Source organism: Oncorhynchus nerka, linkage group LG14 (genome assembly GCF_034236695.1).
Source record: "Oncorhynchus nerka isolate Pitt River linkage group LG14, Oner_Uvic_2.0, whole genome shotgun sequence".
In the NCBI taxonomy this organism is placed as follows: domain Eukaryota; kingdom Metazoa; phylum Chordata; class Actinopteri; order Salmoniformes; family Salmonidae; genus Oncorhynchus; species Oncorhynchus nerka.
Genome location: NC_088409.1, coordinates 94,855,234 through 94,869,381, shown reverse-complemented (window position 1 = coordinate 94,869,381; position 14,148 = coordinate 94,855,234). Strand labels below are relative to the sequence as shown.

Genomic DNA, 14,148 nt, shown 5'->3' with positions numbered 1-14,148 from the left:
CCCTATGTCATGCTCTCGATACCTCAGAGACGTGTCACACCTCCTACATGCCAGGTTGAGGGGTGTGTGGGCAGGATGTGGACGGGGACAGGAGTAAGGGGCGGGAGCACCGACAGACAGGGCCTCTGTGGTAAGGCTCTGAGACAGACGCAGGGTTCAGAGAGTATAAAAAGAGGAGCTGTGAGGAGTACGAACCACGGCGCCAGCCCTAGCTCCAGACTGCACTACGGAGCCAGCCATAGCTCCAGACTGCACTACGGAGCAAGCCCTAGCTCCAGACTGCACTACGGAGCCAGCACTAGATCCAGACTGCACTACGGAGCCAGCCCTATCTCTAGACTGCACTACGGAGCCATCCCTAGCTCTAGACTGCACTACGGAGCCAGCCCTAGATCCAGACTGCACTACGGGGCCAGCCCTATCTCTAGACTGCACTACGGAGCCAGCCCTAGATCCAGACTGCACTACGGGGCCAGCCCTATCTCTAGACTGCACTACAGATCCATACCTAGCTCTAGACTACACTACGGAGCCAGCCCTATCTCTAGACTGCACTACAGATCCATCCCTAGCTCTAGACTACACTACGGAGCCAGCCCTATCTCTAGACTGCACTACAGATCCATCCCTAGCTCTAGACTACACTACGGAGCCCGGAGCCGTTCCACTGCTGGAGCTGGTCCTGTTGGTGCTGCTGGTGGTGATGGGGGAGGGAGAGCCTGTGTGCAGGCTGCAGGGCAGGGCAGAGCTGCCAGACATGGCCAAGGACGGGGATCTCGTCATCGGAGGCATCTTCTCGTTCCAGACGGAGTACGACAGCAGGGTACAAAACCTCCAGAGTTTACCAGATCTACCAAGGTGTAAGAAGTGAGTATCCTGTTTCAGGTGACTAGAAAATTCTGAGTTGTATTGTTTTCAATATTATGAGTGATCTTTTAATCTACTGTACATCTGAGGTTTATTTCCTATATACCGCTCTATAAATGTGACCTTTATCTATTGCAAATCATTGAAAGTAAAATAAATGATTTCACTGTAGTCTGATAATACAGCAACAGAACGATGAATGCAAAAGCTACATAAAGAAAAATGATTTTCCCTCTAACATTTTCCTCTTTAGCATTTGCACTACTTACAGATAGTACATTTCACAATGGGAAGAGAGGCAGCAATGGAGATTCCCCAGCCAGATATGTAGCTTACATAGTGCTACATCGGGACCATGGAAGTGGTTTCCAGCATTATCTGGGGAGGACGTAGAGAACCAGTACATTGTCATATTGTCTCATATCTCTGGTTGGGGAGTCAGTATGCTATCCTGCATGATATTCAATAACACAACAATTACACTGAAGCTCAGCCACTGTTGGTATGTTTTTTTAAATTTATTTTACCTTTATTTAACTAGGCAAGTCAGTTAAGAACAAATTCTTATTATCAGTGACAGCCTAGGAACAGTTCAGCGGCAGAGCGACAGATTTGTACCTTGTCAGCTTGGGGATTTGAACTTGCAACCTTTCGGTTACTAGTCCAACACTCTAACCACTAGGCTACCCTGCTGCCCCAGTAAAGTATTGAGACAAGTCAAGTAACACACACTCTACAGTGTACAAGCATTGATGATTGATATGCACATGAGTGAACATGAATACACACACTCTCCTTGGACACTTATGTGAGTCTGTTTGTTTTCCTGAATCATTAATGTCGTGTTTTATTGTGGGTTTTTTCTCTAAACAGATTCAGCCGAGTGCATGAAGTGCCCAGTCCAGTACTGATCCAATGGGAGAGGGGATAGATTGAATTCCTGTCCTACTCTGAGGTCATGAGGGTCATTTTGTTTTTGGTATATTTGATTGGTTTGTTGAACTATTATGATAGCAACAATTTTATTCCAATTCAGAGAGACTCCCATCGTCAGGGCCAACAACTCTGAGCTGAGCTTCCTGCTGCTCTTCTCCTTGACTCTGTGTTTTCTGTGTTCTCTTACTTTCATTGGCCGGCCCTCTGAATGGTCCTGTATGCTGCGTCACACAGCGTTTGGGATCACCTTCGTCCTCTGCATCTCTTGTGTTCTGGGGAAAACAATAGTGGTGTTGATGGCCTTCAGGGCTACACTTCCAGCCAGTAATGCCATGAAATGGTTTAGCCCTCCACAGCAGAGACTCAGTGTTCTGGCTTTCACTCTCACACAGGTCCTGATCTGTGCTCTTTGGTTAACAGTCTCCCCTCCTCTCCCCTACAAGAATATGAAAACATATCAGGAAAAGATCATTCTAGAGTGTGATGTGGGTTCAGCTATTGGTTTCTGGGCTGTGTTGGGCTATATAGGACTCCTGTCTCTCTTGTGCTTTGTGCTGCCTTTTCTGTCTTAAAAGCTTCCTCACAACTTCAACGAGGCCAAATGCATCACCTTCAGCATGCTCATACTGTATTCAGCTTATGTCAGCTCTCCTGTGAAGTTCACTATAGCTGTGGAGATCTGTGAGGAAAATGTAATGTTTGTGCTTTTCTAATAACCAATTTCTGTGTTCATGAAAGTGACTTATTGAGTGAATCCTCACTTTCAGTATCTGCAATTTGGCAGTATGCCCAGACCCTTGTTTTTGGGAATGAGAAATATCTCAGTTTCAGCTTAGAGAGAAGAAGCCTCGTGAGGTATTAGTCTGTCACATGCATGAACCAGTATTGGTCGGTCACATGAATGAAGCAAACGCTAATGATGAATTAATTATGAATTATGAATCAGCTAAATCAAGCAAATATAACTTGTCTGAAGTCTATAAGAGAACTAACGGGACTGCCCCGATAGAGCTCCTGATCAACATGTGTACTTGGTGCATTGAGTTTGTCGAAATCTCTCCAGAGCACTAATAATAAAGGATGATTCATTAAAGATTGACTTTGAGTGTCCCTGTGTAGAATTTCCACAACAGATCTTTGCTATTCTAGCTTTTAGTTATGGAATGCTATTTTGTATCTTTCTTCTAAAAAGCCAGAGGAAAACACAAAAAAACATTCTCATGGGGTAGAAGACCAATGATATACATGACTAAATTTCAGGTCATCTTTATGCAAAAACAATTCAATGTAAAATGTCAATGTATTCTGATAATTTATTGTTGATTTAAAATGTACAATTGTCTGGGTACTGTATGTTTGCTGTTTTATTAGAATTCAAGCCGTAACCCATCTGCCCCACATAATGCTTAAAAACAAACACCTTTCAATATATATCCAACAGTATAACGCGTACAGCAGCAGCCCAGTGCACCTGAGGAAAGATGTACAGTACTATATACTGACAATGCTGAAGGGTTGGCAAAGAAAATGGTCTACCCTCTAGTGGATTTAAGTTTGAAGTATAACTACATCTCATTCATTGCCATCTTTAAAGTCTACAGACATGCATAGCCTTGGCTGAATTTGATATATTCTCTCTGTGTCCAATAAAAAAAATACACTTCTAATGCATATCTCACATATTCATCAAATTTGAAAGAAACTTATCCATAATCATTTACTTATAAAGATCGTTATTCATGAGATATATTTTGAAACAAATCTAATATATATATTTTTTGAATTCCCAATAAAACATATGAAACGTCCTTAAATTAGATTAAAGCTAGAATCTTTAATTGCAACATCCTTTTTTCGACTTAAAATGTAAAATAAATAAATGATATACAGTGTTTAGCCATTGATTCTTGAGGAATATAACTTATAAATTCCTCATGAGCTTAGTTCAACTGTCGTACCCCATCAGAACCCAAAATATGAGGTTGTTTTATTCCAATTTTTGTAAACAAAGTAAATGTTAAACCAACACTGTATAGCATCATAGCATGGTAAAATAATACACTGCACAAAGAAATAAAGGGAACACTAACATATCACATCCTAGATCTGAATGAATGAAATATTCTTATTAAAAATCACACAAAAATGATCAATGGGAGTCACACTCAAAATAAAAGTGGAAAACCACACTACGGGCTGATCCAACTTTGATGTAATGTCCTTAAAACAAGTCAAAATGAGGCTCAGTGGTGTGTGTGGCCTCCACGTGCCTGTATGACCTCCCTACAACGCCTGGGCATGCTCCTGATGAGGTGGCGGATGGTCTCCTGAGGGATCTCCTCCCAGACCTGGACTAAAGCATCCGCCAACTCCTGGACAGTCTGTGGTGGATGGAGCGAGACATGATGTCCCAGATGTGCTCAATTGGATTCAGGTCTGGGGAACGGGCGGGCCAGTCCATAGCATCAATGCCTTCCTCTTGCAGGAACTGCTGACACACTCCAGCCACATGAGGTCTAGCATTGTCTTGCATTAGGAGGAACCCAGGGCCAACTGCACCAGCATATGGTCTCACAAGGGGTCTGAGGATCTCATCTCGGTACCTAATGGCAGTCAGGCTACCTCTGGCGAGCACGTGGAGGGCTGTGCGGCCCCCCAAAGAAATGCCACCCCACACCATGACTGACCCACTGCCAAACCGGTCATGCTGGAGGATGTTGCAGGCAGCAGAACGTTCTCCATGGCGTCTCCAGACTCTGTCACGTCTGTCACATGTGCCCAGTGTGAACCTGCTTTCATCTGTGAAGAGCACAGGGCGCCAGTGGCGAATTTGCCAATATTGGTGTTCTCTGGCAAATGCTGTAAGCACAACCTCCACCTGTGGACGTCGGGCCCTCATATCACCCTCATGGAGTCTGTCTCTGACCGTTTGAGCAGACACATGCACATTTGTGGCCTGCTGGTCATTTTGCAGGGCTCTGGCAGTGCTCCTCCTGCTCCTCCTTGCACAAAGGCGGAAGTAGCGGTCCTGCTGCTGGGTTTTTGCCCTCCTACGACCTCCTCCATGTCTCCTGATGTACTGGCCTGTCTCCTGGTAGCGCCTCCATGCTCTGGACACTACGCCGACAGACACAGCAAACCTTCTTGCCACAGCTCGCATTGATGTCCCATCCTGGATGAGCTGCACTACCTGAGCCACTTGTGTGGGTTGTAGACTCCGTCTCATGCTACCACTAGAGTGAAAGCACTGCACGCATTCAAAAGTGACCAAAACATCAGCCAGGAAGCATAGGAACTGAGGAGTGGTCGTGGTTGCCACCTGCAGAACCACTCCTTTATTGGGGGTGTCTTTCTAATTGCCTATAATTTCCACCTGTTGTCTATTCCATTTGCACAACAGCATGTGAAATTTATTGTCAATCGGTGTTGCTTCCTATGTGGAAAGTTTGATTTCACAGAAGTGTGATTGACTTGGAGTTACATTGTGTTGTTTAAGTGTTCCCATTATTTTTTTGAGCAGTGTATAATGTTGATATCATGGATGGTCAGTCCTTGCATCCATAGCTCTGTCCATGAATTTGAGAGTGGTTACAATTCTCCAGGTCCTTCCCTTAGCTTTTTTTCCAAAACAGAGGCGAGGATGCCGTTTTGTTATAGTTTCAATTAAGTAGTCAGACCTCTGTATAAGACGCATAAGTGTCAAGAGCATTTGAATGTCCAGCCATTCACCGGGCATAGCTGTGAGCTTCCTGTAACAGACAACTGATGTGTCATCATCATTATGACGAGTTGCCTCCATAATGCAGCAACAGTCTCTACAGTATATTCATTCCCAGCAGTACCCCTTCCTCTGCTAATGGAGGGTGCCAGCGTGATGTCACACTTTGGAGGATGTGTCACTGAGTCAGGCAGTAGGCTAACTCCTACCACAGGCCTATTAGTGTCATCTTAGTTAAGGCCTCAAGACCTGGCGCCTAGGCCCTCCACCTCCTGCACCACAGAGAACCCCCACACCGGAACTAAGAACTCTAACACCAGATTCCCCCAGACAGAACATAGATAACAAAGAGGAAGCAAGCTATGCTGATCACAAGATGCCTATTATACACTACTTGTAACGCGCATGTCATAATGTGGTAGATAGATGTCATAATACAGCAGATAGATGTCATAATGTGGTAGATAGATGTCATTATGTGGTAGATAGATGTCATAATGTGGTAGACAGATGTCATAATGTGGTAGATAGATGTCATAATATGGCAGATAGATGTCATAATACGGCAGTTGAATGTCATAATGTGGTAGATAGATGTCATAGTGTGGTAGATAGATGTCATAATGTGGCAGATATATGTCATTATGTGGTAGATAGATGTCATAATGTGGTAGATAGATGTCATAATATGGCAGATAGATGTCATAATGTGGTAGATAGATGTCATAATACAGCAGATAGATGTCATAATGTGGTAGATAGATGTCATAATATGGCAGATAGATGTCATAATACGGCAGATAGATGTCATAATATGGCAGATAGATGTCATTATGTGGTAGATAGATGTCATAATGTGGTAGACAGATGTCATAATGTGGTAGATAGATGTCATAATATGGCAGATAGATGTCATAATACGGCAGTTGAATGTCATAATGTGGTAGATAGATGTCATAGTGTGGTAGATAGATGTCATAATGTGGCAGATATATGTCATTATGTGGTAGATAGATGTCATAATGTGGTAGATAGATGTCATAATATGGCAGATAGATGTCATAATGTTGAAGATAGATGTCATAATATGGCAGATATATGTCATAATACGGCAGATAGATGTCATAATATGGTAGATAGATGTCATAGTGTGGTAGATAGATGTCTTAGTGTGGTAGATAGATGTCATAATGTGGTAGATAGATGTCATAGTGTGGTAGATAGATGTCATAATGTGGTAGACAGATGTCATAATGTGGTAGATAGATGTCATAATACGGCAGATAGATGTCATCATGTGGTACATAGATGTCATAATGTGGCAGATAGATGTCATAATGTGGCAGATAGATGTCATAATGTGGCAGATAGATGTCATAATATGGCAGATAGATGTCATAATGTGGCAGATAGATGTCATAATGTGGTAGATAGATGTCATAATGTGGCAGATAGATGTCATAATATGGCAGATAGATGTCATAATGTGGCAGATAGATGTCATAATGTGGCAGATAGATGTCATAATACGGCAGATAGATGTCATCATGTGGTACATAGATGTCATAATATGGCAGATAGATGTCATTATGTGGTAGATAGATGTCATAATACGGCAGATAGATGTCATAATACGGCAGATAGATGTCATAATATGGCAGATAGATGTCATAATGTGGTAGATAGAATTCATAATATGGCAGATAAATGTCATGATACGGCAGATAGATGTCATAATATGGCAGATAGATGTCATTATGTGGTAGATAGATGTCATAATACGGCAGATAGATACATAATTTGGCAGATAGATGTCATAATTTGGCAGATAGATACATAATATGGCAGATAGATGTCATAATTTGGCAGATAGATGTCATAATATGATAGATAGATGTCATAATATGGCAGATAGATGTCATAATATGGCAGATAGATGTCATAATATGATAGATAGATTTCATAGAATCAGGGTCTATTTTTGCAGCTGACATGCTAGGCTTTGTGAATGATATCTATCTGTAACTGGAAACCAGTGTAACCCATTTCAGATAGATGTTGAAATAAATTAAAGGTAATCTAATAACAAATTACTTAGATAATAACTCATCGTACTGTGTACACTAGAATGGAAAGGGCTGTTATATTAGGCCACGCAGTGAGAGTGGGAATGGGAAAACTTCTCTTGAAAGAGATAAACAATTACTGTGGTAAATAAACGGAAATTACCATTGGTTGACCAAGGAATCAGATGTCATGTTGTTTGCTCTCCTAAGTTCTGGATGCCTTACGCAACAATTGTGTTTGCTTGTCAGTCTGTCCCCAATTGAATAGCCCCTTACAGCTGGGTAGGGGACAGGAGGCTATAAAACACAGAGACTCTCCAGGATGGTGACTGTGCCAAGGCGAGGCTCTGAGATGAGACCAGTCACACTTGTCTTGTTAGCTCTGTTCACCGGGGCAGTGACTCCCTACTGCAGAAGACTCTGTCTGACTCTGGACCCGAGCACTGAGCTACCACACACTAGAGAGGATGGGGAGACAAGAGGTTCCACTTTAAACAACTCCGCTGGAGACGCTCTCACTCACTGTAGAATGAATCCGTTTCTGAAATATGAACGGTGAGTATACAAATGGAATTGTAATTATTGGAGAATTTTTTTCTTTTTTTTACTAATGTCATTTTATTTTGCAAATTCGACCATCTCTTTACAGCACTAACAATTTCTCTCTCTAGGAACATTAATTAAATGTATTGACGATTCCTAAATACAATGTATTTTTGTCCGTAATACACATATATAACTTCTTATTATAACATTATATTGTAAGATATGGAGAACCTGGATTTAAATGTCACTCTTGGTTGTTTAATCAGCACTGATTTTGTAATTGTTTTAATTGTCTCTGTGGGAAACTGAGATCAAATGATTGGACTCTAAATGACATATCATGGGACATTTAAAAGGCAATTAAACAACCTGATGGGAACTCAACAGGATGCCGGAGCAATGTACTAGTTTCTCCCGAAGTCACTCCAGATATCTCTCTCTCTCTCTCTCTATCCCCCTCTCTCTCTCTCTCTACCTCTCTCTACCTCTCTCTCTACCTCTCTCTCGCTTTCTCTCTCTCTCTCTCTCTCTCTCTCTCTCTCTCTCTCTCTCTCTCTCTATCCCTCTATCCCCCTCTCTCTCTCTCTCTATCCCTCTACCTCTCTCTCTCTCTCTCTCTCTCTCTCTCTCTCTGTCGTTGAGGACTAAATGTACACAAATAAACTGCACTCATCTTGAATTGTTATACGCAGGTTACAGCTGTATTAAATGAACAGATGTAGCACCAGACATTCATATTGATTTGCTAAATGTAGGTTTTTGGAGGAGGATCTTACTGTCTTCCAAATTGTTCAAAAGATTTTGAAGGGGGAGTAGGGGGTTTATGTACAGCCATGTGAAAATATCTTCTTATTCTCCAGCACAATTCAAGAGGACTGGATGGTGCTATTCACTAGAGAGAAGATCAACAGAAACTCTGAACTTCTACCGGCTGTGACTCTGGGCTACAACGTCTATTCCATCTGTGGGAGCAACAACCTGCTGCGAGCCGTTCTGGAGGCATTGAAAGGAGGGGAGCAGAGAGAGCCGACAGGACTGCGGAGCTGGAGCCGCAGCAGGGTGCTGGCGCTGGTGGGACACTCCTCCTCTGGTCTCGGCAGCTCCTCACACTGGCTACAGGTGAGACTGACAGGGAGCGTGATACCCAGCAGTACATATTGTGCAGCCCTACCTCCTACAGAATGATTTGTTGAGTAATGCAAGTTTTAAAATTGAATAAAATCTTGTTGATTCCGACATTAGTCAAGTAAGTGTGCTCAATAATGATATAATATATGTGTGTTGTTCTCCTTTCTGTCCTTGTGCATAGATGATCCACATATGTACTTGTGCATGTCTGAGAGACAGAGATGTTAACCCCAGAGCCATTCTCCTCAGAGCAGAGTCCAGTCACTGTGACCAGAACCTAGCCCCGATGCTGCCCCTGACATGCTGGAGCAGAGTGGATGTTGTCTGTGGGACATGCATACCGGAGGGTAAAGCTGAGACTCAGGCTCCCTTACATGAAGTGAAGGGGTTTGTTCTCCCCGGCCTGACTGAGTTCTTACTACATCTGATACCCTCGGATGGATCACAGAGTTCCTTTATCTGTGACTGGAGCCTGGCTGCTCAGCAGTGGCTGTGCTCTCCTCTACCTGAGGGCCGAGCATGGTTCCAGGTCCATAGGGTCACGTGTGCATTGACAACGGCAGCTGACATGAGAAAGCAATGCAGCGACAGTCATACTGAGTCTGACTGTATAAAATATGCTGTATTGACACCAAACCAGGTACTTGTTTACTTGTAATTTTGTGATTATTGTACTATTTATGAAGGCTGATGCAATAAGGGGAAAATGAAAAGTGGCAGATTCCCCCCCCCCCCAAAAAAAAAAATTCTCTCATATTTTTGTATTACATTTATTTAACTAGGCAAGTCAGTTAATTAAGAACAAATTCTTATTTTCAATGACGGCCTACCGGGGAGCAGTGGGTGAACTCCCTTGTTCAGGGGCAGAACAACAGATTTGTACCTTGTCAGTTCTGGGATTCAATCTAGCAACCTTTTGGTTACAAGTCCAACGCTCTAACCACTAGGCTTCCTACCTTCCTCCCCATATACATACAGATTGTATGTCTAAGTGCATTGTGTGTCTATGTTGTAGTAACTATTGTAGTGTTCCACTGACAGCTACCAAAGGCGGCGTGCATAAATATATCTCCGCTGGGCAGATGGAGTGATGCTAACACAGTAGTATCACGTTGTTTCAACCTAAAAGTGACGACAGACAGAGAACATTGCCAGAAAAATGGTGAGGAAAAAAATCCACTTGTGACTGATATAATGTTGACTTCCTCTTCCTCCTCTATAGTTGTGTTTTTGTAACAAATCATGAACCGCAAATTGTATGTAAATAATCTGTTTGAATAAAACGTCTGATCAAGCATTTGATTCAACCTAACATTTAGTGTGAAAATCACGCTGAAATTAAAAAAATGTATATCAGGACCCGAAAGCCAAGTTCTAAAATGAATTGTGCTGCATTTTAAGTCAGTGTAATATTACCCTAAATACCACAAATCATATTAAAGATAATCAATGATCTATTCAGGCTACAACGTGGCCTTTTTGATGTTTTGCTTATTGACAGTGTAAAATCCTGGCATTGTTCTAAACGCTGTGTTTCTTTACCAGATGCTAGTAACTATATCCCACATATCCTGCAGAGCAGCCATCAGTGTGTCTCTTATGGCTGGGTGGAAGAAGGACTTGTGGTGACGGCTCTGTTCTGGCTTATGATCTACACCAGTAGATCTCACAGAGACACCCCTGTCCTCAGAGCCAACAGAAAGCTGAGCTTCCTGCTGCTCATCACACAGACTCTGTGTTCTCTCTCACCTCTCACCGCCATTGGCCGGCCCTCTGAATGGTCCTGTATGCTGCGTCACACAGCGTTTGGGATCACCTTCGTCCTCTGCATCTCTTGTGTTCTGGGGAAAACAATAGTGGTGTTGATGGCCTTCAGGGCTACACTTCCAGCCAGTAAAGTCATGAAATGGTTTGGTCCTCCACAGCAGAGACTCATCGTTCTGGCTTTCACTCTCATACAGGTCTCGATCTGTGTGCTTTGGTTAACAGTCTCCCCTCCGTTCCCCTACATAGGGCTCCTAGCCTTCGTGTGCTTTGTTCTGGTCTCTCTGGTCAATAAGCTACCTTCTATGCAAGCTAAGTTCATTCTATTGACTGTTCTTATACATGTACAATTAGCAGTATGGCTGCAAACCTCCAGGGCACCAACAAGGTATAAACTGGTCATTGAGATACATTCAATATAGCTAGATGTCTAAACCTAGAAACTGAAAGGTTGTACACGAGGGATGGGCAACTCCAGTCCTCAAGGGCCTAATTGGTGTCACACTTTTGCCCCAGTCTCAGTTAACACACCTGACTCCAATGTTCAACTAATCATGATGTTCGGTTTAGAATGCAATCCGTTTCATCAGGTGTGTTAGCTAGGGATGGGGGGAAAGAGTGACACCAATCAGGCTCCGACGAGGACTGGAGTTGCCCATCCCGGTTGTACATAAATTCATTGTTTTCTAATCACTTGTTAATATTATCCATAGTTATAAAATAGCTTTGTAACCACAATAATTTTACTTAACTAGGCAAGTCAGTTAAGAACAAATTCTTATTTTTTTTGATGGCCTAGGAACAGTGGGTTAACTGCCTTGTTCAGGTGCAGAATGACAGATTTTTACCTTGTCAGCTCTGGGATTCGATCTTGCCACTTTTAGTTACTAGTCCAACGCTCTAACCACTAGGCTACCTGCCGCCCCTAAGAAATGTATCTAATGTCATCTTAATAAAGCAACAATAAAAATTTAAAAAATTATGTGACTGTTTCCTACAACTGTGCATAAAGCATCCTTAAGAGCAATACAACATACATTGGCAGGAGCTAATTGGGATCCATAATAAATACAAAAATACACAATAGTATCATTACACTCAACTCTGATTAACAAACTGGTGATCATAACATAATACCACAATCAAATCAATGAAACTGAGAAGTACATATTTTAACCCTTAGAGGACATTATACCATATGATAAGGTATCTGAACCTCTGGTGAATAGAGTTGTTTGTAGGTGTCAACACTACAGATGTAGCATCTTAATTTGAGCCAGTTTGCTACAGCAGGAAAATAATCTTGCAGCAACAGGAAATGTGAATTATTATGTGGATTATAATGAATGGACATTTTGCTGAGGTTGATACATTTTTCGTTAGGGCAAATTCAAGTCTGAAATGTCAAAGTGAAAATTACAAACTTTAGGAGCCTGTTTAAAACTAAATTATAAACTGGGTGGTTCAAGCCCTGAATGCTGATTGGCTGAAATATGTGGTATATCAGAATGTATACCACGGGTATGACAAAACCCTCTTTTTACTGCTCTAATTACGTTGGTAACCAGTTTATAATAGCAATAAGGCACCTCAGGGGTTTGTGTTATATGGCCAATATACCACGGCTAAGGGCTGTGTCCAGGCACTCCGCTTTGCGTAATAAGAACAGCCCTTAGCCGTGGTATATTGGCCATATACCACACCCCCTCTGGCCTTTTGCTTAAATACACTATAAGTTTGCCTTTTCTCTACAACAAAAGAGTGATCAAATTAAGATCCTACATCTATATGTTACCTGCTTGAGCTGTAGGCCTGCTGGGCTCCCCACTGACATAGCAGTGAATGGAGCACATAGTAGTAGTACTGCCCATTGTGAGAATCAGAGGCCTAAACTCCCTTTTCATTATTACAAAGAGCTCACACACAACAGACGACATTCATCAGCCAGCTGCGTCCATTATATTGAAATTTGATTCAGGTCTCCAACAAGTAGACTGAAATAGGGGTGTGATCAGCACACTAGGTACAGTATGGTCCTATCATTATAATTCTAAACATATAGCAGTGGGCTAAATCAGTCACGCAGACTGTTTCTGGGTTGTCTCAAACCAATCTACTTTGAAACAAAAGTGTACACCTCACACACATGGTTATTGGCTTAAAATAAAGAGGACACCTGTACTATGTCAGATATACAGTTAGAACATGTTACATTGTGAGTTTACATCCCGATATTACACTTTACATATACAGAAGTACAGAAGACTTTCAACATTATCCATTATTCCAGGCATCTCAGGAATTACCAATAATGCACCATTCTCTGACATACAGTAACTAAGGGTAGCTTCGTGATGGCTAACTGTCTAGCGTCATATCCAGATAGCCAACTAATGTAAATAGTCGGGGTGGCAATGGCGGAAGCTGAGCAGTTGCCATACCAGGCGGTGATAACACAATAGAAAAAAAAGAGTCTATATACAGTGTGTGCAAAAGGAGTGAGGAGGTAAGGCAATAAATAGGCCATAATAGCGAAGTCATTACAATTTAACAGATTAACACTGGAGTGATAAATGAGCAGATGATGGTGTGCAAGTAGTGATACTGGTGTGCAAAAGAGCAGAAAAGTAAATAAAAACAATATGGGGATGAGGTAGGTAGATTAGGAGGGCTATTTACAGATGGACTATATACAGCTGCAGCGATCGGTTAGCTGCTCAGATAGCTGATGTTTAAAGTTAGTGAGGGAATTATAAGTCTCCAGCTTCAGCGATTTTTGCAATTCGTTCCAGTCACTGGCAACAGAGAACTGGAAGGAAAGGCGGCCAAAGAGGTGTTGGCTTTAGGGATGACCAGTGAGATATACCTGCTGGAGCGCGTGCTACGTGTGGGTGTTGTTATCGTGACCAGCGAACTGAGATAAGGCAGAGCTTTACCTAGCATAGACTTATAGATGACCTGGAGCCAGTGGGTCTGGCGATGAATATGTCTCGCGGGACATACAGGTCGCAGTGGTGGGTGGTTTTGGTAACAAAATGGATGGCACTGTGATAGACTGCATCCAGTTTGCTGAGTAGAGTATTGGAAGCTATGTTGTTGATGACATCGCCAAAGTCGAGGATT

At 42.3% G+C, this 14,148-nt stretch overlaps 1 protein-coding gene and 1 pseudogene across 1 annotated transcript; both read left to right on the top strand.

Annotated features, from left to right (window-relative positions):
- The first annotated feature begins 213 nt into the window (after nucleotides 1–213).
- LOC115116470 (extracellular calcium-sensing receptor-like) lies at nucleotides 214–2,874 on the top strand (annotated as a pseudogene).
- A 5,054-nt stretch (nucleotides 2,875–7,928) lies between these two features.
- On the top strand, nucleotides 7,929–11,998 carry LOC115116465 (uncharacterized). Its single transcript, XM_029644955.2, has 5 exons — nucleotides 7,929–8,142; nucleotides 8,994–9,252; nucleotides 9,443–9,901; nucleotides 10,303–10,423; nucleotides 10,807–11,998. Exons 1-5 carry the CDS (start codon nucleotides 7,940–7,942, stop codon nucleotides 11,445–11,447), a joined length of 1,683 nt encoding a protein of 560 aa, XP_029500815.1. The 5' UTR covers nucleotides 7,929–7,939; the 3' UTR covers nucleotides 11,448–11,998.
- Nucleotides 11,999–14,148: the final 2,150 nt, after the last annotated feature.

Excerpts from the sequence above, each read along its gene's own strand:
- LOC115116465 (XM_029644955.2), top strand. The coding sequence starts at position 7,940 with ATGAGACCAGTCACACTTGTCTTGTTAGCTCTGTTCACCGGGGCAGTG. Across the intron at positions 8,143-8,993 it reads CCGTTTCTGAAATATGAACG|CACAATTCAAGAGGACTGGA; the intron begins GTGAGTATACAA and ends CTTATTCTCCAG. Across the intron at positions 9,902-10,302 it reads CTGTATTGACACCAAACCAG|CTACCAAAGGCGGCGTGCAT; the intron begins GTACTTGTTTAC and ends TTCCACTGACAG.